The sequence below is a fragment of the Channa argus genome, chromosome 3, assembly GCF_033026475.1.
Source record: "Channa argus isolate prfri chromosome 3, Channa argus male v1.0, whole genome shotgun sequence".
NCBI lineage: Eukaryota > Metazoa > Chordata > Actinopteri > Anabantiformes > Channidae > Channa > Channa argus.
In genome coordinates, this window is record NC_090199.1 from 25,245,427 (window position 1) to 25,271,109 (window position 25,683).

At 38.3% G+C, this 25,683-nt stretch overlaps 2 protein-coding genes across 2 annotated transcripts; one reads left to right on the forward strand and one right to left on the reverse strand.

The window, feature by feature from the left end:
* Positions 1 to 23: 23 nt before the first annotated feature.
* On the reverse strand, positions 24 to 19,684 carry vwa11 (von Willebrand factor A domain containing 11). The gene is made up of 18 exons (XM_067498214.1): positions 19,525 to 19,684; positions 8,639 to 8,825; positions 7,996 to 8,132; positions 7,722 to 7,866; positions 7,372 to 7,465; positions 5,559 to 5,687; positions 5,038 to 5,224; positions 4,241 to 4,410; positions 3,994 to 4,106; positions 3,750 to 3,866; positions 3,492 to 3,665; positions 3,253 to 3,385; positions 2,978 to 3,130; positions 2,604 to 2,696; positions 1,762 to 2,033; positions 1,452 to 1,585; positions 929 to 1,088; positions 24 to 823 (listed from the first exon to the last, which is right to left on the reverse strand). The coding sequence occupies exons 2-18, from the start codon at positions 8,813 to 8,815 to the stop codon at positions 443 to 445; spliced, it is 2,769 nt and encodes a 922-aa protein (XP_067354315.1). The 5' UTR covers positions 8,816 to 8,825; positions 19,525 to 19,684; the 3' UTR covers positions 24 to 442.
* Positions 11,151 to 19,336, forward strand: LOC137123878 (prostaglandin D2 receptor 2). Its single transcript, XM_067498215.1, has 2 exons — positions 11,151 to 13,461; positions 15,105 to 19,336. The coding sequence occupies exon 2, from the start codon at positions 15,112 to 15,114 to the stop codon at positions 16,474 to 16,476; it is 1,365 nt and encodes a 454-aa protein (XP_067354316.1). The 5' UTR covers positions 11,151 to 13,461; positions 15,105 to 15,111; the 3' UTR covers positions 16,477 to 19,336.
* Positions 19,685 to 25,683: the final 5,999 nt, after the last annotated feature.

Consider the following 25,683-nt stretch of genomic DNA (forward strand, 5'->3'; position numbering starts at 1 on the left):
AACATGATTTAAAATGATGATTGTTTCTTTTTGAAAATATCACATGTATAAAAGAATGTTAGTGCCACTGTAAAAACAGTATTTGAGTTGTAATTTATTATTAGACCTAAATTTCTGACTTATATTTCAGACGAGTTTTAAGTCAGAGCCACTAGATCAAAATTTTAAGAAAAACTTCAGAATTAGGAGATTTCTACAGTGATTTATAACATGTACAAATGCATTTGAACACCACAGAGGAAACAATTACAGGCAAATTATTTTAGATCTTCAGGCATAAAAAAAGTTGTTGCTCACTTTTTCTTAAAGCAGGAAATCTGATCATAACATGACCATCACCAGGATAAAGTTTTACTCCATATCAGAAGAAAATTGTTAGTCAAAATAGTTAGTCATTAAAGTGTATCAAATACTGTATTCAATATAAGTGATGTATTCAATACTATTTAAGACCTGCAAAGGCAGATACCAGCAGGCAAAGCCACAATGGCAGCGACAGACTTAAAGCAGGAGGGCCACCTGAACGAACAATTGAATGGTAGCACTTCCCCACGTTGCCAACTTTGTCTACAGCGACAAACTCAACAATCTGTGAGCAGCAGGAAGCATTGTAGCGTGCCTGAATGGTGGTATCATTTAAGGAGATGTATGACAGGGTTCCATTGCCCTGGCGCAGGGAGATGGTCTCTATTCCGGTCCCGTTTCCATCAGTAAGGTTGGCCGAGAGCTCCCACCGGAAAGGTCTGCACTTGGATACATCTTTGGGGCAATCATCAGCAAGCACACTAATCACGGTACATGTAGGCTGAACAAAATCTGTAATCTGGAAAGAAAAAAGGGAAAAGGAACGTGGGCATGAATCAAAAAAATTCAAAAAAACTTTCTTCAGTTTTCCACTTATGTGTTCTCAAGGCTGGATTTTGGTTACCTTGCTAACAACAGACATTTTTAGAACTACATAATTAGAGTCAGCGCCGTTTGCCGACTTGGCGTCCATTGTCAGCGTGATATCAGTGCCTGATGGTGTGTTGGCAGGTGGTGTAATGGTTAACGTAGCATTAGTATATTGTCCGGTTTCCAAGGCGAGGCTGTCAAGAAAATAAGAAAAATCCACATCAGTCTCACAGAAACTGTAGTTGTGTGTAATGTATAGACATAATTTTGATTGAACCTAAGACCTTGCTGTAATGTCTGCTTGTGGACAAGCTTGTGGACAAGCAGACAAGAACTAATAACACTTGTGACTCACCCGAACCTGTACCCCAGGTTTTTGTTTAAGAGTTTCAGGCTCCCAAGTTCTGTCTTTGAAAGTTGTTTTTTATGTTTAACATACACATGTGAAAGTGTTACTTATCTATGTAAACTACTGTCAAAAAAATGCAAAGGTGTTTATTTCCCAAAATGTTAAATTAAGGACAAAAGAGAAAGTACTTTGAGCTGCTTCCCCTCACCTTTTTGGGAAGGACATGGCAAAGCTTTTGTCATTCCTGGCGCTGATGGAATACTGACCACCTAAGCCCTCGGTCATTACAGTGAAGTTGAGGTTAAATACTTTCCCTGGCTCCAGACTGTTGTCCACCACAGCCTAGAAGACAATTTAGGAGAAAGGTATAAAGAAAAAAAAAACAAGCAAAGAAAAGTAGCAACATTCCCTTTTTCCAAAAAAAGTTTAAATAATTTTGCAGTAGCTTTCCATTATTTCCTTCATTGTTCGACTGGTTTTAGTGACCAGGCTGTGAGCACATGTACATAAAGACCCACCTGGATATTCACTTTGGAGATGGACATCTGAGTGGTTGACTGCCTCTGAAATTCACTATTTGACACTTTGTCCAGTCCTTTTAGAGCGATCACAAACTCCCCCTCGGGGACTACAGCAACAGTCACCAGGATTTCTCCGTTGCCCATATCAGCCACCGTGCCATTGGTAACAGTCTCAGCCCCGGACACTCTGACAAGACTAACATTTTCAACAGTCACCGAGGACGGGCCTTTCCTACCCATCACTGTGAGCATCAGGCTGGCCGGCTGGCCTGGGTTTCCAGAGGAAACAAGCACAAAGGCACAAAGAGTGTTAAATACAGAAATGTTTTAGAGGGCCACACACTATTAGCTGTACAGAAATAATGATTTTTTTTTCCAGGACACCTTGGAGCATCTTACTCTAATCCCAACAGTTTCATATTATACTGTAACATTAAAATAATAGACATACAGCAGGCACATTACCATTAGGTTGGAGTCCAATATTCCTTTATGCTTTAGCACAGGTTTTGGACTTTTAATTGTTTAGCTCCTATATGCTGCACTATAGCTGCAAAATTAACAAAAAAATATGAAACTTTCTTCAGAGCTAGAAAATAATAAAATGTAACGGTTGTCCTTTCAAATTGCTATTATTTTAGGTTTCTCTCGTTAAAAAAATGTCTCCTTTGGACATAATATCTTATCTCTTTAGCTGTATATCTTCATTCCTATCAGTAAATAACCCAGTAGTCTTGATTACATACAGTAGATATTTTAGTAGTGCCTCATTAATGACTTATGATAACCTTGTGCTACTGTTGTGAAAAATTAATATTGCTTTGCTGCATGTAACATACCTGCTTGTGGACGCCCGGTAAGAACTGCATAACCTGGGTGAGGTCCTCCGAAGTGCAGCACAAAGTCATAGATAAAGGTAATAATACTTTGGCCTGGAAACGGAGGCACAGATTAGCAGTGAATACAGACACACACCAAGAATGTTATGTACTTGTAACTGTGGTAAACTAAGCACTGGTGAATTTGGCAGCTGTGGCTCGGGAGGTAGAGGGGTCTTCCATCAATCACGGTGTTGGTCCCCAGCTTCTCCTATCCATGTTTTTATGAATATTTCTATATGAATGTGTGTGCATGTGTGTTGTCTGTTAGGGTGAATAAGAAGCTATGGATATGAATCTTGAAAGGCATAATTAACAAATGTTCAGTATCTGACCTGTGATCTTGAGTGTGTATGGTTGATTGGTGTTGATGTTGATCTGCCAGCTTCCTGTCTGATTGGCAGTATTGAGACGAATTCTCCACAAGTTGCCCACCGTATGAACGGTTCCAAGCTTCCCGCTGCCCTCTCTGTCGCTCTGTTCCACACCTGGAATTATGTCATTAGTTCTTAGCCATTAGCATCGTAATTACATTCTCAGCATAAAAACACTGTCAGCAAGTCTTAAGCACATGACAAATCAATAGTGCCAACATTGCTTTGATAATTACCTGCAGGATTGGTCAGTGTGAAAGTGAGGGATGTTCCTGTGATGTAGATGGTGACGTTTTTAAGAGATTCATCTAACATGAAAGGGAAGGTCTCTTGTTTTCCAGGGTTCCTGGCTCGTTGAAGAACTGTCACCTGAGGCAGAGGGGAGAGCAAGCATATTTTCAAACTGTTTCCAAACCACTAAGGGACTGGACAATACTTTGCTACACATACCACCGTTAGTATTAGACAGTCCTACCAGAGCTGAAGTGGATGTGTCAAGTATGATGTCCGTGGCTTCAGGCAGCTGCCTCTTGGACACCTGGATAGCTTGGCCTCCGGAGGCCAGAGCCAAGTCCCTGTAGTCTTCAAAGGTAGCAGCTGTCGTAGAACGACGGCGTCTCCTAGAGGACGCGGTCATGAAGTATGAAACCTGTGGAAATTATACCCGCGGCCTCAAGTTAAATTTACATGTTTAAACTAATTGAACATCAGGTATCACTGTCTTTGTATTTACCGTTGACTTCGTGCTCCTGATGAGAGCAACAATTGTGTCTTTTAGGCTGATGTCTTTGGCTGTAGCATCCGTGAACACATAGATTTGAGAGTACGAAGGGGCACCAGTGAGAGCCAACTGGGGATATAAAGAACCACGGTCTTTAAATGATCCATATAATGAACTTGACAAAAAGAGACAACTACCATGCTAATTACAATTTGAAGACCCCAGAGGGGGATTAATTACTGATTAATCTTAGTACCTGAAGTCCTGAGAGGCACATCTCAGGAATATCACCACCTCCTGCTGCTGAGAGCTTAGAGATTTCTTTCTTCATCGTATCAGGGTCTGTTGTCCTTGTCATAGGTCCAAATTCTAGATATTAAAATCAGAAAAGGGACAAAGTACTTAAACAAACCTAAGGATGCATTTGCTGTATGCACCAGAGTTGTTAAATACTTCTGCATGTAACCAGTATCACAAATACTATAGGGTAGAAGACTTCATACCGGGGTCATTAAAGGGCACCAGTATGTACTCAGATGGCTCATCTTGTGTTCCTTTCTTGCTGTCTATGATGTTATTAACGGATGCCCTGGCTTCCTCGATGTCATCTGACATACTGCCAGTGGTGTCAATGACAAAGCATACGACAGATGAGCGGGCGATCCCCATCATTCTGTAAGAAAGCAAAAGAGAATCTTTTAAATGAATTGTGGTATACTGATTAATTTATCTGTAATATGTAAGTAATAGGGTACTTTTAAAACAATAATTAAAAGAGAATTGTGTGCTTATGGAAAAGTAATGACGTGGTTATGGCTTTATAGATAATAAAGCTGTAATGCTAAATTGAAAAATATGCTAAATAGGTTTTAGAAAGATTATTTTTTATGTATGTATTTTTAAAACAATGTTTGTACCCAATTTTGGACTTCTTATTCCAAGACTTTTAATAAAATGAGTTTTAGAATTTTTAGGTGTCTTGCCACAAACCTTAAGACTTTTTTTACACCACAATGTTTATATCTATCGTATAAAGAATGTAAAGTTGATGTCACGCTGTGTTGAATTTTAGTTTTCATGCGCCATATTGTGAGATTTCCCCTTCTATTCTGTTTGCGAGTTGGATGGATATACAGGAAATCACTGCATCACTGTAGCAGGCTGAGTGCATACCTCACAAGATGGCGCCCTTATTCTACAACTGTTGACATAGTGTAACTTAAAATTCTCTATCGTATAATTTTCAGAATGGTTTTGCACAAAAATGCAATGAGTTATTTTTCAAATCTGACCATCCTACCTCAGAAATGCATCGTCCCCTGCAGCTAACCGGATGTCCTCCAGCAGTTGTAGGCTGGCGTCTGTGGCTGTGGATACGGCAGCATTGTGGAAGGCCACGTTATCTGAACGGCGCTCATCTTTGTTGATGCCACCTCGAGGAACTGTTTTGCTGGTCAGGTCACCTGAACCTCCATGGCTACATTTACCTAAATTAGAACAGAAAAGGACGGTTTTGTCTTGTACTACAAGTAGAACAAACATTATTTTAAGTAAATGATTATGTGTTGAATGTAGATTTTAAAAGCCAATAAATACTTGGCTGCCTATAAAGAGTTACAGAAATAATCCAACATTTTTAGAAATGAACTTATTTCCATTCTTGCTGAGAATGAGATAAAAAGTTTAATACCTCCCTTGTACCTGTCCAATAACTCTTCTATTCTGGCTCTTTACCTTTAGCATGTCCCGTTTCCTGTGCGTGTCAGTGAGTATGGCTCTTTGCATTTACATATGATTTGAATATATTCTTGTCACTGATACCTTTAGGTTTGGCAGCAGAGAAGATTCCCATGTAACCTGAAGTCAGTTTCTTCTCTCTCAGGATGTTGGGGAGTATTGGATTGGGGCACGTTCCACGTGCGCAGTCGCTGCAGGTGGGAGTGTTATACTCTACACAAGCAAAATGCAAAAAAGTGTCAGAGTAGTGGTTGCAGTTAATATCAAAGATTAACAATTGCATTCCACAGAACAATGATTTAGATGATTTTTCAATATAGTATAATTTAAATAAATGTGTAATTTGGGGTGTTTTAGTTTTATAACCACATCACCTAGCACATAACAAATAAAAAATAAATATTGTTTTTACAAATAAAAACAAATGAAAATATCCATCCATTCATCCTTTGTCTGTAACTGCACAGGGGGGTTGTAGGCCTGTCCCGACTGTCAAAGAGCGAGAGGCATCGACCACCCTGAACAGGTCTCCAGTCTTTCTCAGGCCCAATGCACAGAGACAAACACCGACAGACAACCATTCACACTCACATTCAAAGCTACGGAACATTTAGAGTCAGCAATTAACCTAACGTCCATGTCTTCAGGCTGTGGTAGGAAACCGGAGAGAACATGCAAACTCCACAAAGAAAGGCCAAAACCAGCCGTGGATTTGACCCAGGGACTTGTAGCTGTGAGGCGGCACCCCTAACCACTCTAGCACTATGCTCCCCCAAATTAAAATATGTGAACTGATACTGTTTGTCAACCTTCACAAAATATAACTACTTAAATTACTAGAAGAAGCCAGGTAACAGCCTGGTAACATAGTCATCCAACTAATAAATTAGTTTGATATTAATTAGTAATTAATAGTAATAGTTTTCACAATTATTTTTCTTGTTACTACGCTAAATTGCTGTCACTTTAATTTGTAATAACTACAAATTAATCTTAATCAAAAATATACGATTGAAAATAGTTGAATGTATAAAAATTTGCCTTTTCTAAATTAACACACTTAAATCCTTACTGGTTAAGCCAGTTACTTTTAGAAGTCAAAGAATTAGGCCACCAAGGCACAGGTGTCTTGGAGGCCTCCCTCAGTAGTCTCCTTCTTGTACAGTAACTTTGTTTTTGAGGACGGTTTTTGCTCGAGACAGATTTATACCTGAACCATGAAAAAATTTACTGTACTGTACTTACGATGCTATATCCCCTGACTTCTACCTGTTCTTTTGTCTTCATGGTGTCGTTTTTGGCCAATATACTGACTCACTAGTAACTGACTTCTCCAGTTAAAAGTGTATTTGTACTCTCACTTGAAACATACTCACTGCAAGAGGTGATCTCCATTTGATCTACTGGGTTGGTGATTAAGGAAACAAATGGTCTGCACCACTGATAGTTTAAGTGAGTTAGAAGAAAAGGAGGCAATCACTTATTTTCAGTTTTACATTTCTGATTTTTTAGATTACTTTGTAGAGATCTGTTTTCACTTTCACCTTAACATTTTTGTCAAAAAAGCTAAATTATATTGACCATGTTGTAATAAAAAAAAAGGGGGGGGCTTTGTACAGGCATTGTACAGTGTGCCAGTGTATAGGCCACATTATCTACCACTATTTGGTTATCTTAAAACAAAACACATCCACCAGCCAAAAACAATATGGCCAAGGCATGAAGCCAATGATTCATAGTTTGCTCTCATAGTATGCTTTTACAATGTCACCCACCCCCACCTTAAACTATGTAGATAAGGTCCACTTTACGATGTTTTACCCAACCCAGAGACGTACACATAATGTATAGTCCTTCTATGCGAATGATAATTGGTAACAATAAAACACAAACTCACCTGCCAGGTTTTCCAAAGGCAAATCTGGGCGGATGAGGTTAAGATATGGCTCTTGGTATCCCAGCTCCACCCAGTTACTGTGGCTGTAGAAGTCCTGTGTATGTGCATGTAAATAGGCACATTATTTTAAGAAAACATTATTTTCCTTGTGCATGTTTTTTATATATATTTAAACCTTAGGAGTCGACGCCCGCACCGTTGCGGGTTAAGGTTAGAGTTAGGATTAACCCTAACTTAACCCTAAGCCTAACCCTCAGACCACAAAGGGTTAAGCTTCATTAAACTTTATCAATTTCCACCAATTAACTCTTTTGTCCTTTAAACTTCTTTATGCCTAGCTGCTCACTCACCTGTAGGGTATGAAGGACTCTGCCCAGCATTTCCCTGGCAGCCTGGAAGTTGTCATTGCGAATATTAGCTTTAATGGCCGCCATGCCGTCCAAGATCAGGCCACGCCCCTGCAGGAAGGCCTCTGAGTTGAAGTGATGCGGAGCGCTGGAAGAATTTTTCGCATGCAAATCACATTTCAAACTTCACAATACACTCAATTCTATTATTTTATTGCTCTTTAAAATGTCAGTGTCAAATGTCAATGTCAAAACGCCGCTGGGATCTTTCTCCCACCTGTTAGTGAAGTCGCGATCCACCATTTGATTCTGGTTGTAGATTTCTTGAAGCGCAGCAAGGAACTTAGCACTAGATACTTGTCCTGTTGCTTTGGGTCCTAAACAGGCCTGAACAAGCTCCTCAGGAGATGGACCCTGGAGGCAGGGAAAAAATAAGATGTAAGTGGTCACAGTCTAGTGGAAAGTCTATGTCCACAAAATACAGGAGCCATGTTTGTTCTAATTAGTATTTTAAAAAATCACTGCTGTTCTCGATAAAAATAACATAAGCATCATCTAAACTCTTCATTTTAAGCTCTTACGCTGGTAAAATAAATAAAAGAACAGACTGTTTCTCCTTTTTCCAAAACTAATAAGGTTTGACTCCACTGCCAGCCATATAGACCTTTTTTCCTGTAAGCTTACAGCTGCTGATTGTATCTAAAAAAATTTAATAAGCCAGTTTCCAAACGCATCGTCAGTTTCTTTACAGCTATGACCTGCAACAAACCACTAGCTGAACATTTGTCTGGCATGGATGTTTTTTTTGTGGAGTATGTTTACAGGCTGACTTAAATGGGCAAAATATGTAAAAATGAGAGTGAACAACTGTTTGTGTTAGTACATGTTGTGTGTGTTCACATTGGTATCTCCCATCCTACCGTGGGTTTAAACTCATAACCAGCTGCTTCGGCCACTGCCCGACATGTCTCTGTCACTTTTTGCAATAAAGCCGTCCTCGTAATGCTAACATGATTGGAAGTCCCATTACTAATGGGTACAAAGGCCAGCGTGGGTCCTGTAAAGGCCAGCACCAACAAGGCGAGGCCAACTGACATGATGATGAGTCTGCAAGGGGAAAAATAATTATCACTGGACAATATTGACAATTATAAAATGACAAATGATGGAAAAAGACGATTTGTTAATGTGGCCCAATTGACCCATGTAGCCTCACATTGCCAAATGCTATGCTATGCTATAAGATTTGCTGTAGAGGAAAATAGATGAAATCAGAGAATTTATATTCTATTATTATCTCTTGTAGGGGAAAAAAAACAATATGAACAGGGTTGGACCGTAACACATTACTAGTGAAGCATTACTATAATAATATAACTTAGTTTAAACAGTTACAAACAAAATTTCAGTAATAATATTACAATTGCTCCCTTTGAAAAGACAAAAGCCAAAAAACACAACTTCGAAGCTCTGGAAACGCTTATTAAGACAGTACAACCATGTAAAGCTCGTGAACATACACCCCAACAAAGATGAGCCTGCTGAATGGCTGTAACCCTTCAATGGCTGAACAACTAATGCTTGATTTTAATCGCTGACAGCAGCTACAACAAGCAGAAAAAAATAATATATGGAGTAATGCAACACATTGAACTTTAATCTCACTGTTTGTTAATCCCTTTGTACAGTATCTGAACTTAATGTTTGCAAGACAAGTATGGTTGTTCGTTGTGAGAAAGAAATACTGTATGTCACTCAGTGCAACAGCATAAAATACAGATGAGTTTTTAATAGTTTTCAACAACAATCCAGCAATGAGCTAAAATTAGGTTCTTTATTCACAGACATTACTGTGACTATAGATACAATTTATTGACAGTTTCACCAGCCTTATCTTTTAAACTGAAACGAGGTCAATAGATAAAAACAGCAAACATTTAAAGAATGTGCCCGACAATGCATAATATTGTACTTTATCCTGTATTTTCTTTTCACACCAAAAATAAAACAGATTATGTAACTAGTAAACTAAAAGCCATATGCCGGTGCAACAAATTTTATACTAATATAATTTACACCTTTGACCATTTGCTAGTAGCCAGTTGTTTTATACTAAAAAAAGTTCAGACATTATTTTTGGTTCATTACAGTGTTGTCAGTGGTTTGGGATATAAATGATTAAAAATAAAGTTTCAAATACCTTGAGGTTTGTCAGCTGTGCTGACTCCACTTCTTAAATTGTAACATGCAGCACCTCTACAGCTGAATATATATGGTATTGGAGGGAGGGGACATGTCATATCATGTTTGTCATGTCATTACCGGTCATGCAGTGATTGACTGAAAGGGTTTCCCCACACACAGTTCTTCACACAGGCTGAAATCATTTACAGTTAGTTTAACATTATTTCCTTTCCGGTATGGGTCAATGTGTATGATTTTACTGCTTATGAGGGTTGAAACCGGGCTGGGGCAAGTTATTTTTTAATCCCATTTCCATTAAAAGGTGAAGACTCCAACACTATTATCCAGTAACACTGTATAATATTACAAAATCAGCTGATAAGGAACATTTTTTTCTTTTTTAAATATGTAGCTGGATATAGACTAAAACATTTTTCTCAGGAAATATTTCTTTAGTCACACTCTACAGGAAAAGCTTTCCAACAAGATGTGACAAGTCCTAATTGTTCTGAGGTCAGCGTTTGTTGGTTTGAGGTCACATGCTTTGTCCTTATCTTTTCTTGCCAGAGTCTTAACAAAAACACTACAGCAGCCTAGAAGGTGTAAGTTTCCCTGACTAATTCTGCGGAAAAAGCCCAAAGACGCCTCGGACATGTTCGGTAAGCAGTTGACCATCTGAACCTCAACCCATGTCCTCCCATACCCGCATGTCCAAAGATCACAGAGAGAAGAAGAGGGAGGGGGGACAGCGTCATAGAACACGCAGACTACATGTCGTTCCAAAAACGTTACTGTTGTAAAGTGAGTTAAAGTTAAAATAGGCGATGAAACAAGAAGAGGAAACAGAGAGAGGAATGTGAGAGAACTTTACGCAGAACAAGGGTTAGAAACTGGATGAAGCAGGAATAATGACGCCAGTGATGGTTTTTACAGCTGTGCCTTAGTTCGTGCAGTGAAGCTCCAACCACAGCTGACACTGTTAGAAATGTCCCCCTCAGTTACTTTGATTTTATCCCCTGTGTATTACACTAGGAAGTAGGGATGGGTAGCTAGCATTCTCCAAACTATGTTAGGAATTCATTTCAGCATCTCTAGACTTATCTTACTTACACATGTTTTATGGAGCATTGGAATATCCGGATAAAGACTTTCTTTTTCGCCACCGATCCCGATCCTCTGATGCACGGTGTGTCCTGATACCGAGTCCGACCCAATAGACTACTGTATTTACATAAACTGAAGGCTATTCTCCGAACAAGGGAGTTTCAAACAGTGGTCAGCGTCCCCCACTGTGGTCCGCAAAGCCAATGCAGGTGGTCCCTGATTATGCTTTCAATAATGTACTTTTACTGCGTGACAATTACTATTTCCTTTTAAGGACATTTTTATTCTTATTTGTCAATAATCGAATTCAGACAAATATATGACATCCCAACAATAAAAAAGCACCCATTTAGTCAATACTCAACCAAATGTCCAAGCATTTGTATAAAATGCTCCACTAAAAGTAGAAGTATCGCTTCAAAGTTTTAACTCATGTGAAAGTAAGTGAACTAAATTTTACTTTTAAGTACAAAATTAAATATACTCAACTTAGAAAACAACATATTTTGCACACTGTTGAATTTGATGCTGTTAGTAAAATAAATGTACAAGTGCAGCCTATAAAATGCATAGTAATTATTAAAAAGAGGACGGTCAAAGATCTCTGTAACATACAAACCTATTTATAACTATGTGCTTACACATGGTTAATCCACATTAATGCTTCATTTAAGAGATCATAATGTTAAAAGAATCTAAATCTGCATTAATTAAATCACCAAAATTGTAAAAATAAATGTGGAGTATACATACAATATATTAGTCTAAAACATACACATGTAAACACTGTGCTCTGGAAAAAGGAGGAGAAGACTTGGTTTCATCTGTCAAAAAATGTTTATAGAATTTAGTTTTGTTTGTTTTCATTATAGTTTACAACATTTTTCTAAAAAGGACGTACTTTGTACCAAATGATACACAAACATACACTTGGGATTAGATGGCATGTGCCCTTTCAGAACTTCCTATGATTATTTAAAACAAATTGTGTTTGGACATTTTTCCTGCATGGAAAAACACATTGTGGGGGCTTAAAAAGTGGCAGACAATCAAATGAAGCATAGTTTGTTTTCCTGTTTTTATTAAGTAAAGGATTTCTTGTCATTATATATACTGTCATCACAGTATATATCTCTGGAATTTATTAGCGATTTAACAAATGCAATGCACATTATCTGCTCATCTGTATTGTTTTTATTAATTTTTTTGTTTTTTGTTTATGCTGATTTTTTAAACCTCATTCTTACTGTTGCAAGAATTAAGGGCAAACATAATTAATGACTTTAATGTAAAATGACACACAAAGGCTAATAATGAAATCAAGGTCATTCCCCTCATTTCTGCATGTATAACTGTACCCAATCTATACATTTTTGCTCAAAACTAGGGTTTGGACTTTTAAAAATACTGATTACTCTATTTTTATTAAGAGCTATATTTCGCTTCACCTCATGAGAGTAAGCAGCTATGTAGTTTTAACGCTGTAACAAAGGACTGTTTTGGCTGTAAACAATATGAAGTTGACATAAGGCCATTTTGAATTTTTTTTTTTCCCATGCACCATCTGTTAAGGATTTCCCTGCTTTTCTGTTAGTGAGTTGCAAGCTGTGTTTTGATAGTGGTAATTCTTAAAAGTGTACCTATGGTAGACCGCTGCTCCTTTGCCTCATCGTCAGCTGATTGGTATGATTTAAACGTTTTAGCCAACGAAATCCAAAGGTGTACAGGCATGCGTTACTTTTATGAATACAGCTGTATTTTACTCAGGATCCTTTTTTTTTTGCAAGCTAAATTAAGCAGTAAGGTTTGTGATATTAACTTCCTTTGTAAACATGCTATAAAAGGCTCACAAGAATTTTCACCACCAGATGGTGACAGAACTTATGACCACTAAGCAAGACAGTTTTCCTCTTCACGGGTTGTTCCTCAGTGAACTACCAAATATAGTAAGTAATAATGCATCGACCGTAGTGTTGTTTTTCTAGTTAAAGACAGATTGGACTGTTGTGTTAATGACCTAAGGCTGTGTATCCTAATGGAAAGTAGAACAGTGTTTGAAGTGTCAGGGGATCTTGTTCACACAAGCTCAGCTTCCGGCAGGACTTGTGTGATCTAGTGACACAAGACAAACAAAGATCAGATATCAGACGTATTCTATGTTATTCTTTGTGACTTCCTCTTTACTTTCTCTATTTTAATTTGTCCCCATTGGAACTTCAGTGAAATTTGCATCATCCTTCATAGGAATAGGCAGAGCAATAGGGTGGAGCAATGTGTGTTAGATGGGCAGTGTGTGTAGAAGGGCTTAAGTGCCTGTCCCCTTAACAGGACAGAGATAGAAAGTGACAGAACTGGAGGGATGACTGTCTGTGAGTTTGAGACAACAAGTAAGAGAGGAATTTATGAAAGATTTATGACTTTTTGCTTTCTTCTGGTGGAGGAACCAAACGCATAGGTGAGTGTTCACTTCTGAAATACCTGAGGACTAAATCTAGATGTGATCACTTTAGCAAAACGTCCACAATACACTGTGATTGTTTCCACAGCCAGTAGTGCATGTTATGACTAAACTGAAATTATATGCTTTAATCTACCTTTTGTCTTTATTTGGCAGTTGTTAATGTTTCGTTTATACCTTTTAAATACTATCCTAATACCTATGCTGTTATACTTTTATACAGTTATTTTTGCCCTACTTTCATAGATCAGTTTATTTTTTCTATTATATTTTCATTGACAGTTTGTGGCTTCTTATTCAAACTTTCTGAACAAGAAGGAAACCCCGATAATTTGCAGGTGTTTAAAAATGGCTCGTACCCTCCTCTTTCTCACATCTTCAGCGAGCTCTTTCATGAGCGAGCTCTTTCAGTTTCATGAGACTTTCTCATGAAACTGTGTGTTGGTCAGTACAATGTAAGCTGAGCTAAGCCTTCATTTATAAGCTAAAGGGAATTTTTGTTCTTAGGAGTTGTGTGTCTAGGTTTTTACTTACATTAAAGACATTATGACACATTAAAGACATTATGACATACCATGCAGCCAGACAGGACAGTGCCAAATAAGCTGATGCCAACAACTATTAGCATCCCTAAAATATTTGGTTGGTCCTGATTTCATATTTACAAGGTGACAATCTAAATCACCCCGGTCGGGGTGATTTGCATTGGGTGACAAGGTACTTATAATTCTTTCATTGAAGGATCTTTAAAATAAGTAATTTTAGAAGGCATTTAAACTACCCTAAGGTCTTTGTTCTCTCAGGGACTTATTTGTTGGAGCAGTGTCAGCAAAGGACAATGCCACAGAGTGGTTATCTGAATGATAAAGAGAGCGATAGAACTGATATTCACACAAACTCTCAACCTGACCATGACATGCTGATGTCTTGTTGAGTTCCCAAGCATTCCTAAACCCTATTGCTTGACTTAGCATGTGTAGTTGCCCAAGATCTGGTATGTGGTCAGACTGCAAGTACAAGCTTTGACATGTAAAGGTTGGTGAAAATGAAAAAGCAACAACGAAAAGTACACACAATGTATGTGAGTGTGTCGCAACAGACCTCGATACACGTCCCCTAACAATGCTCAGCTGTGCTATGTTATGCACTAATGCAGCCTGAAAGGCTGTAGAGCAGGTTGTGACAGTGCTAAATGCATGTCACAACAGTGTAAAGTAGGCTTTTAATAACACAAATATTACAATGTGACAGTCATGTTGATTTATTTCTTAAAATTCGTCAACTTTAATTGCGTTCAGTAGTTTTTCCTGTTTCCTTGGCAGCAACTTAGATTTGTAATTTATAAACATCTACAAAGATGAATGAGCCAGACGATTACAGTGTTTATTTAATTTAATCACAGTAGATGAGGTAAGCTAGTGTTGATTTGTCAGCAGTCTACAGGCAAGAGCATGTCTACTGCCCATTTCATCAGCATCAGCATAACCAGCCCAACACACTGTTCCATCCTCATTAGGCAACCATGAGCATGGATAAAAAGCAGGAGGTGCAGCATTTGGCTTTCAGTTTATTTATTAAAGGCGTGTAAGCATTAGTACGTCTGATTAGTGTCTTGACATAAGTTTCTTTTTTTCTTTCAGAGCACTGATGTCAAACCAAACCAGTGAGGAGCTCTTCTGCCCCCTGCTTCAGACCATGCGAGAGCACAGCCTCAACAACAACACAAAGGCCAATTTAGTGGTGGTTTGCATCCATGGTCTGTTCTCCTGCCTTGGTATTTTGGAGAATGCCCTAATCCTGTGGGTTATTGGCTTCCGGCTACGGCGACGCACTGTGTCCTCTGTATGGGTGCTCAACCTGGCCATGTCAGACTTCCTATCCACCTTGACCCTCCCTTTGTTCACCTCCTACCTTTACTTCTCGCACAGCTGGGAGCTCGGACACCTGCTTTGCAAAGCGCAGGCCTCTATCTACTTTCTGAACATGTTTGTTTCCGCCTTCCTGTTGGCAGCCATTTCACTGGACCGCCTACTTATGGTGGTGAAGCCAGTGTGGAGCCAGAATCATCGGTCGGTGGAAGGGGCATGGAAGGTGTGTCTGTTGGGTTGGCTATGGGCAGCAACAAATACTTTACCTTACCTCCTGTTTCGCTCAGTTACTAAAAAACTCGATGGGAGGAATTTGTGCTACCATAATTTCGGCTTAATATTGTCCTCTCAAGCCACACTGGAGAGGGATTGCAAATTAAGGCAGGCGGCAACGGCCATCTCCAAGTTGCTTCTAGCATTTCTCCTCCCCCTGTTGGTGATTGCAGCAAGCTACATCCAAATTGGTGTCAGCCTGAAGAACAGGGACAAGAGGAGGAAGCAGAGCACTACCAGGCTAACTGCTGCTTTGATTGTGTCAAAACAAAACGAAGGACCAAATACCCCCACCAGCACAAAGAACATCTTTCTCAAGCCTGTGACTTCTGGTCCACCCTCAAACTTGACACTTACTCCCTCGTCTCCCACCACCTATAATGGAACCAGTCATGGCCAGCTGTCCCAGAGCTTCACCAAAATGGTGACATTTGTGATTGCAGCATTTGTGCTGTGCTGGGCTCCCTATCACATCTTCTGCATGATCGAAGTGACAGCCCAGTACTGGGACAATCTCTACTTAGTAGAAGTGGGACTGCCCCTTGCTACAACCATTGCATTCCTGAATGCAGTGCTGAACCCCATTTTATATGCCTTTAGCTGCCCAAACTTCTGTGTGAGAATACGACAGAGTCTGGAAGCAGTATTTGATGGACTGGTAGAGGAGGGAGGAGGGTTACTTATGATCCCAGGCAGGAGTATAAGAGCTCACATTAGGCGGAAGAGCAGTCGAGATGTGAGCCTCGGAACACCAGGGTCACCAAAGGGATCACATTCACCCTGCGCATCACCTGACATCCAGTCACCTTTCCCACTGTCTTTGACGTCTGAATGTCTCAAAGGAAATGGCACGGAGAACATGGAGAATTAAGATATGTGGCATGTGACTGAGGGATAATACAATATTCAGCTTCAATGTAGTTCAATCCTAGATTCATCTTTAGCTGTGTCACATACAGTTTTACTTAATATGCATATAGAACCTAATTTAATTTTGTGGTGGTTGGCTGGTCCACCACTTGCATTCCAGATAAAATTGGGGATTCTTAGACGCATCCTTTAGCGGAATCATGAGGCTGATGCTTTCTGTTACTTAACCTTGACCTTGTTTATCCTTACACTTTGCCACTGTCCCACTGTGAGATTAACATTACACTTACTGTAAAATAAATTTAAAGCTACAGTGTGCAGAGTTTTTTGCACATTTGCTTGGTAGAAAAATGTTCCAAAACATATCTTGTTGTAGAGAAGTGCTGTCAAAGCCTAGTTTGGCCCAGATTCACAGAACAGCACTGGCAGTGAATGATTCAGTGAAGAAATCTGGAAGCGTTTTGAGAGAATTTCAACACTTTGTGCTTCAGTCATCTTTTTTAATTTAATTTTCTAAGTAATTGGACAAAGCCCAAATAGCTGTGGAGAGTGTGGTGGATCCTAAAGAGCAAATCAGAGCTGTTTCAGAGCAAAGAGAAAGAGGAGTGGACTGAAAAGGGGTGGACTGAGTTGTATGCTACAACAAATTTAATGTTGGCTTTAAAATTGTTCAACTTTTTAGTTACAGAAATTCTGCTCCTCCAACTAAACTTTTGAAAACACGCTCAATGAACTTAACTTGCAGGATTTGGCAAAATAAACTTAGCCATTAGGTTGTCTCAACTTTGTTACACACATATTTGCTTTCTTTTTTAAATTTGTGAACTTGAAGAGTCATTTAATTTGATGTGAAGTACTTCCAGTTGCAGCTGTTTGAGTAAGTTTGTACCAAATTCAATACAGGGACAACGCACGAGGCAGCTTGTGGCGCCAGTGACATTATTTAAGTGTGTGCAGGTAGCTATTTACCGTGATGAGCATCATTTTTTAATACGATGAACAGAAATAATAAAAAATTCAATATGAAGACACGATACACTTCCATCTTCAAAATACAAAAAAGGAGTTTAAGTCTCAAACAGTACACGCTAGGAAGGCTGCTAGTTTTGCTTCTTCAAAAACGTTAGTTTAGTGAATACTTAGTAGGTGAATAGAACTTCACTTGTATCTATAAGTTTTAAGTTGGTTTACATCGAGATTTAATCAGAAAATAAAAATGAGAATCTGTGATGGGAATGAAAGCATTATACTTTATTATCTGTTCACTCACCTTCGCATGTTTTTTTTTGTGTGAAATATTTTATTGTTTTATCTCAGATCAAACATGATGAGAAAAGAAAGTAGTGCTTTAGTCATCACAAGCTGAAAAACATTAACACCTGTTGTAGAGCTGCGCTTCATGTTATGCATATTCTGGGCACCAGAGGCCAGTACAACATTGATTACATAAGTAGATATGAAATGATACAATGGGATTATGCTTTTCAGGTCCTGTAAACAAGTTGCACTTTGTATCTGAAATGATGAATGTCTGACTACCTCTCTGAGGCTTTGGATTTGATCATAGTTGATATCCATTTAGATTGACTGTCTCAACACTAACACTCCAATTGTCTAGTTCCACTACACTTAGTCACACACACACACACACACACACACACACACACACTGAGGTGTAATGTAAGCCACAGCAGTGTAGGATTACCACAGATCTACGGTAGTTGTAATTTAAATACAATATTAGAGAGTGAAGATCCGGAATATAAAGACAGCACAGGATTAAATGTGATGCGTCAGATTGACATGTAAAGTTTTGCTTTCCTCTCAGCCATTCAGTTCCAGCAGATTAACTCTCCCCCTCTCTCTCTCTCTCTCTCTCTCTCTCTCTTCGCTTCCTCTCTGGGACTATTCTTCCCGCTGTTTCCAGGCATCTCATTTCTCTACCCTATGATGGTGGCAAACATCCAAACATAGATTGCATAAGAAAATGTTTAAACAGGTTTCTACAGGAGCTGCTAATGGACTGTAAAATGATTTCTTTTGTTAAACATAATTAAACACACAAAATGACCTCTAGCAAAAATAAATGCCTTCTTTCACAATGCTCAGTGTGTTAGTCCATGAAAGACCATCATAAGGAGGAGGAAGCACGACAAAGGTAGCGACAACCCAGTAAAACACTTTGAAAACTGGAGCTCATCCAATTTAAAATAGTTTTTAGTTGCTTTGCTTATTGGTAACATAACTTTTGAGCAAAAGAGATTATACAAAAAAACGAATGAAGATAAGAAGAGATAAATAAAGAATGATTGCGTGGGTGGAGGGAGGAGGTTGTTTACTCCACTGCTGCATTAGTTCTAGCTGACAGACGCTATTTAGAGAATTAAAGCTGCTGAGTTGCTTGTCAATGATGTTACTTAAACCATCATGTACTGTTGTACACACATACAAAGATGGAAACACATGTGTTCATCTAATGATTAAAAAACTGTACACAAAGGCAAATCAGAGGTAAATAGTGCCATGTGCACTGTTTTGAGGTACTGTACTTGCACAGAATTATTTTTATTATTATTATTATTATTATTATTGTGCTGATTTTGAGTTCTGCTTTACATCGCTTCACTGCTTCAAGTATAGATATACATTTTACTCAACAACATTTCACAATTATATGCATTTGTCACTTTGCTGATTAGTATTTCTAATTTAAAAACAATGTTACTTCTCATTTACTTCATATGGGCTATCTGTCATGTATGTGAATACTTATAAGTGTGTTTACAACTGTTTATATATGGATCAAATCATGTAAATTTGTGTATTTAGAAGATGTTGAGTAAAGTTGGGTCAGAATCTTATTATTGTTATTACTGAGTTAAGAAGATCCCGGAATGCAAATTCTTTACAAACATTTTGACACCATGCATTTCGTTTGAATAGAGATGGAAATAGTATCACATATTGCAAAAGTACTGATACAAGATTGCTTATAGCTGGAGAAAGTAATAAAAGAGCTTCTTGTTGTAAATATCAAAAATGAACTTACCCCCGAGCTCCACAGAAGACAAGAATTCTTTTCCTTTTCAAGTAAGGGAAGTAACCCTGAATCCAGAAACTGACACACCTACAAATAGTTTTTTTTTTTATTTTCCAGGGAAGATATCTGTTTATATTAGTGCTGGCAAGGAAAACGATCTTTGTTACAGAACATGCAACAGCAATTTATTTGCTGGTGTGACTTTTTATTTAGTTTCAGAGGAAGTGGGTGTGTGTGTGTGGTTTGTACATTTTCTACATAGTACAACTCTGGACAAACCGTTGTTTCAAAATGGATACTATGCAATTGCAAATTTAGATTTTGCCAACTCTTGTGCAAATGTCAATTTCTAGACTTCCCCATCCACAGAAATAATGATTACAGAAATATTTATCCACAGATAGTCATGGACAACAATGGATGTACTATGGTTACTTCATCTGATTCATAATTTCACAATAGATGCTTGTAAGTTTGACGAAACTATCTGTTTCTGTAACGGGAGATCGTTAATTTATTAGGTGCTTGGTTGACAGTTTCAGTATAGTATGGAGATAAAATGCAAGATACATTTTAGACTATAATTAATTATAAGATTTTTAAGATTTGTTTTTCTCAGCCACAACATTAAAACTATCTTGTTGTTTTCAACGTTGTGGTCTGTAAATACACAGCCCCGTGCACTGTTCTGGCCAGCATAACATTTTTTCCAAGCTGGCCTCTGTTCACCACAACATTCAAACCACATGGTGGTAATAAGGTTCTGGCTGATCTTTGTATAGATCACTGTCTCCTAGTTATCTTTAGGAGACAGTGTTAAGAATAGTGTCTTGGCATCAAGCACTCATCATACATCTGTGTGATACCGTAGAATATGTGTAGTAAATGGTAAAATAGTCTGCACTTATATTACTTACTCAAAGCACTCTGCACTGCTTCTCATTCGTCTGTTCGCACTCACACACGCTTCCTTCGTGCATCACGGTGTTTTTTGTGTGTGTTTGTGTAATGCATGAGTCCATACTGTGAATTTAATATGCAACAACCGGAAGCAGTAGAAAGTGCAGAGGATTGAGGACAAGCCCACATCAGCATCTGAGCAGATGAGAGGGAGAGAGAGAGAGAGAGAGAGAGAGAGAGAGAGAGAGAGAGAGAGAGAGAGAGAGAGAGAGAGAGAGAGAGATAAAAAATACAGGATTATTGGATATGTCACATACATAGACAGAAAACACTGTCGGGCTAAAAAAAAGACGTGACACACTTTTTTTCACACTTTGGCCATTTCTTTATCATTTATTAAGATGTTTTTTCTATGGGACAAAAAAACACAAACACAAACCCACATACACATGAAGAATTAAGACACACCACTTGTGTCTGTGTGAATTTGGATGAGTGTAGTTGTAATAGTTACAAAAAGAGAAAAAACAAAACAAAACACAAGAATATGTGAATATAAGTCAGCAGATTAGGTGAAAGTGAAGGATGTTTATAGGGAGATACAGGAGGAGGGATGAAAGAGACACAGAGCGAGGAATGAGGGATGAGAGAAGGAGGAGCGACAACAGCGGGAGATATGCCTCCGATTATCAACCAGTGTCAGATGCGCTAGAGACAAAAAAAGAGGAGGCCTGCACCAGAGCGTGACAGGAGAAACAGGCAAAGAGAGAAAGTGGACGTCTCTGTGCATGTGAGCTGGACCTGAAAGATGACTGACATGAAAAGCGTATCGTCCATGGAGGTGCCAGCGGGGAAGTTGATGAAGAAGGTCAGTCTGTGTGTTGCACAATTCTGCAGTTTGCAGTGTGAAAGATGTGACAAGTTACATCATAATAATAGTTTTTCTGGAACTTCTCATTCCAAATGTATCCACTGCAGGAACATCTCTGCTTGTACAGTAGAGTTTATGTTACATGCTAAATACTTTCCAAATGTGATTTCTCCAACATTAGGTGTGTGAGTGTATTTACAGCAGTCGACCTGTGCTACTGTTGCCTCTTTCTAATTGCTTCATTCCAAGGAATTTTAGTTCAGTAACGATTTTATTTTTATTCCATCTTTTATGTGAAACAACTTCCGTCATCTCCGTTTCAACCTGTGCGTCCATCCTCCGCTGTCCCCAGGGTTCCATCAAGAAGAAAATTGAGTCCCTGAGGAGATGGAGTTCGGCTAGTATCAAGAGGCCTCCAAAACCAAAGGCCAAGACACTGAGTCTGTCCTCCCCTGTGGGAGATCCAGATGACCTCTGGCTGCCAGAGGGAGACAGAAGGAAGCTGAGACCCATTGTAGACTCAGTCTTCGGACAGGTAGGGCACTAAAGCTGGCAATCTAGCCCAGGTGTCTGGGGTCAGTGCACTTCCAAAAGCAGTATATCTGTTTCTATGTGGCATCGTTTCATTCGCTGGGCAGACACACATTAACTTTTTAGATGCTGTCACTGCTACAACAGCAACAGCACTGCACGACTGGAGACATGACAAATGATTGTTGACATGTGAACAAAATCTTGCAAGCTATCAAACGCCTACTTGATTCCAAAGTGGCTTGGGGAGCTGTTGGCCACTAGTAGTGATATGGAGCAATGTTATGTCAACTGTTTGTGATCACGCTGGCTCACACATTCAGATCCATCACAGCAGCTCCACCATGAATTCTGCTTTTACAAGGGTTTCATGTCTCAGTTTTTATGTTTAAACACTATTTGAAATGAATGAGAACCAGCTTTAACATCATGCACTCCAGTAATAAACACATAGTAGAATTATTGTCTTTCTGAATATAACATTGTAAAAGTAGAATTGTCCACATGTTTTTTTGGCACAGTTTTTTCTCCGTGATGCAACCTTCCCCAATTTCTACCAGGCTTGGCACTGCACAGCTGGAGATGGGAAAGGGCTGTTGGGGGTTCAGTGTCTTGTCTTGCTCAAACTTCAACATCTAGCCAGGGATCAAACCACTGACTCTGTGGTCTGTGGACGACTGCCTTACCAACTGAGCTACAGCCACCCCTATAATGTTCAGCTTTGTAAGATCGGCAAATTTGTTTATTGAAAAATAAAAATAATCACATAATCAAAATAAAATAATCAGCTCAATAAATCAGGAAACACTGTGGAAGTGAAAAGTTTAAGCTGTTGAGAAAATCAGATCAGTGCATATGAAAATCCACAAGAGATATAAAAATGTTCTACAACCACAGAACGAATGAAAACAGAATTCCCTCTGTAGAGTTTTTCAGTGTTCATTCAAGAACCGTTTCTTCTCAATTTCTTTGACCTTTCTTTGAAACATGTTTATACTTGTTTTCATACCACCTGACCAAGAGAAGCTGCACAGGCCTGAAAAATTCCACAAAGAGCTGACATTAAAAGGTTCACTTCAGTTCATGGTAAATTTTCATACATAACATTTCATCCAAAGGTCAAAGGAGGAATTTAATATTGCAGAATAATCAGGAATCAGCAAACCCAATCATTTAATAGAGCCAGTAGTTGTATTCCACCCTTCACTCCTTGCTGCTTTGTCTTGTCTAAACTGTGGCCTCCACGTATCATGGACACACTTGGGACCTGAACTAACTTAAAGACATCGAGTCAGTACTTGGACCACACTCACTGCAGTCAACCCAACTTGTCTGGATGTGACCAGAGATAACTGCCACTTTCTCACCATTTTTATTTCATGTCCTCAGTCTGCATCTTACTAAAGCCATCTTCCCTTCATTAAGCACATTCCATCAGACAGGAATTTGTTTAACTATTAAAATTTATATTTTTATATTTTCATGCTTATTACATTTAAGATGTCCATCAGTCCAGCTGAGTGTCTTTATATTTTCAGAACTTAAAAACATTTGATTTCTGACTTGACCCTAATTCACACATGCACTAGTATCCTGAAATCCTCCTGGTTTTCTTTGGAAGCATGTTTGTGAGAATGCAAATGTCCGAGTGAGACCCTCTCGACATTATGCAAACTTTGTTCTGTCTGTATTATGTGTATGAGCCCGTGCATTGAGCTTGTGCTCTGTCCTGAATTGTTTGGAGGATTTAAAGTGAGTGAGTGGGTGTGATAACAACATTACTATCGGGTGACTCTCACTGCTCTTCAAATATTTTTTTAAAAAAGATACACAGCTACTTAGATGTTCTGTAAAAAAAATCAGTTTTCTAAGTCAAAGTGTCCCTGGACAATACTCTGAACCCCCAACTCGTCCCTAGTGTCTACTACTTACTTGTAAGTTGCTTCGAATAAAAGCATCTGGTAAATGACTAATTTTAAATGGAAAATGAACTGGGTGGATTTTTCACGTGAAAGAGGCTTTTAACTTATGACTATTAATTGAATAAATGTAGTGCTGTGACTGATTAAATCAAGTTTGGGAAAATCTAAACCAGCAATTTCCCTAGTATGCATTATTTATGGTAAACACTTTGAAGGCTCTTTTTTATTGAAATCGGAGACAATGGGGAAAACACCTATGTGTTTTCGTGCATATAGAATTTTAGATTTTTATAACAATAATAAAAATGGGTAGTGTTAGATTCAGTGCCCATTGCTACAGACACTCAGAATTTACCACTCTTGTTGGCAGATACCTCAGCCTTTCCATGGACTTTGTCCCAAAATGGCTCTGACAGCTGCAGCTTAGTGATGGGTGGATGAAACCTTATAAGGCTTTAAGGCTTTCACTCGAAAACTGATTCAAAGCCTTGTAAGCTTCCAACTAAGTTCAGTGATATGGCTACAGTAGTAGTGTTGACTCATGTGTTTAATAAAAGTCAAAGAAGCTCTGTGTTGTCAGTTCAAGTCTTATTCCGATTGGAGAATGACATTCATTAATGAATACTTTTATTTTATATATATATATATATATATATATATATATATATATATATATATATATATATATATATATATATATATATATATATATATATATATATATATATATATATATATATATATATATATATATATATATATATATATAATTGATCACTTTGAGGAGACAAGGTATAGAAAAGTTTATGGCAATGGGTTTTAGTCTTGCGGTAAAGTCAATCAACCCTAACTAGTTAAGAATTCCTTATGATAATTAGAAAAATATAAGTAACCCGACTTGTATTTGTAATTCACTTTTTAAAATTTAATTGTAAGTTATATTAACTTTCAGTGGGCTGGCAACTTAGCTTAAAATTTGTTTTCTAGTTTCCTTGGTAAAAGTTAGGCTGTTTCCCATTTTTTCATGTGAAGTCGACTTCTTTACATTTACTCTACAGTGTACAGTACTTACCTGGTTCTGTATTATCTGTTGAAGCTAAAGGTACTTTCCTGATTTCGTGTTACCTGCTGTTATTTACCTCAATGGGTGTAAGGGTCACTGAAAGCATCGTTGTCACAGAAACAGGTACTGAGTTTTCTAACTCATTTAGGGGAAACAGAAGAATGATGGAATTTTTTTTTTCAGTAATGCTGAAACGTGAACATGCAATTAGATTGCTGATACTGGCAGAATAGCCATTTTCAGACCTCCTGTCTCAAATCACACAGAGAGGAATTCTGAACATAACCCAAAAAGTGAAACAACATAAGGGGAACTGACCTCTAAAGGAGAATCTGAGTTGTCCCAGTGAGAAAAAAGGAATGTGACCCATTGTGCGCAAAGTCTTTTTCCGTGGAAGCATATTGAATACACTCCAAAAATAAACTTTCGGTAAATTCTATAAAGTTCTTTTTTAGACTAGTTTGAATGCAGAGTCAATAACTGGCCAAACTGGACATAGTGTTCATACAGTTCAGCATGCTGTCACTAGTTTCATCTGAAATGTATTCACATTGACAAAACAACAGTTTTTATATGCCACAACAGAAAACCTAGAAAAACATAAAACTAGAATCTCCCTTAATTGAATCACTTTATTTACACCATGTTTTTGTCATGAACAGTGAAAAATTGCTGTTAAAAGTACAAAAGTAAAATTAACTTTATTTCTGATAACAAAAAAACAACAACATTGAATTAGCTGAATGCAATACTGAAAACAATGACAGAGACCGAAGGTAAAGTCTGCTCACAAAGTGATGGATCCAAGCTTTCTGGACATTCGTGATCATATTTAATGTGTCTCAAGGCAGAATTTCAGTCAGTCCATGAGAAAAGTCAGG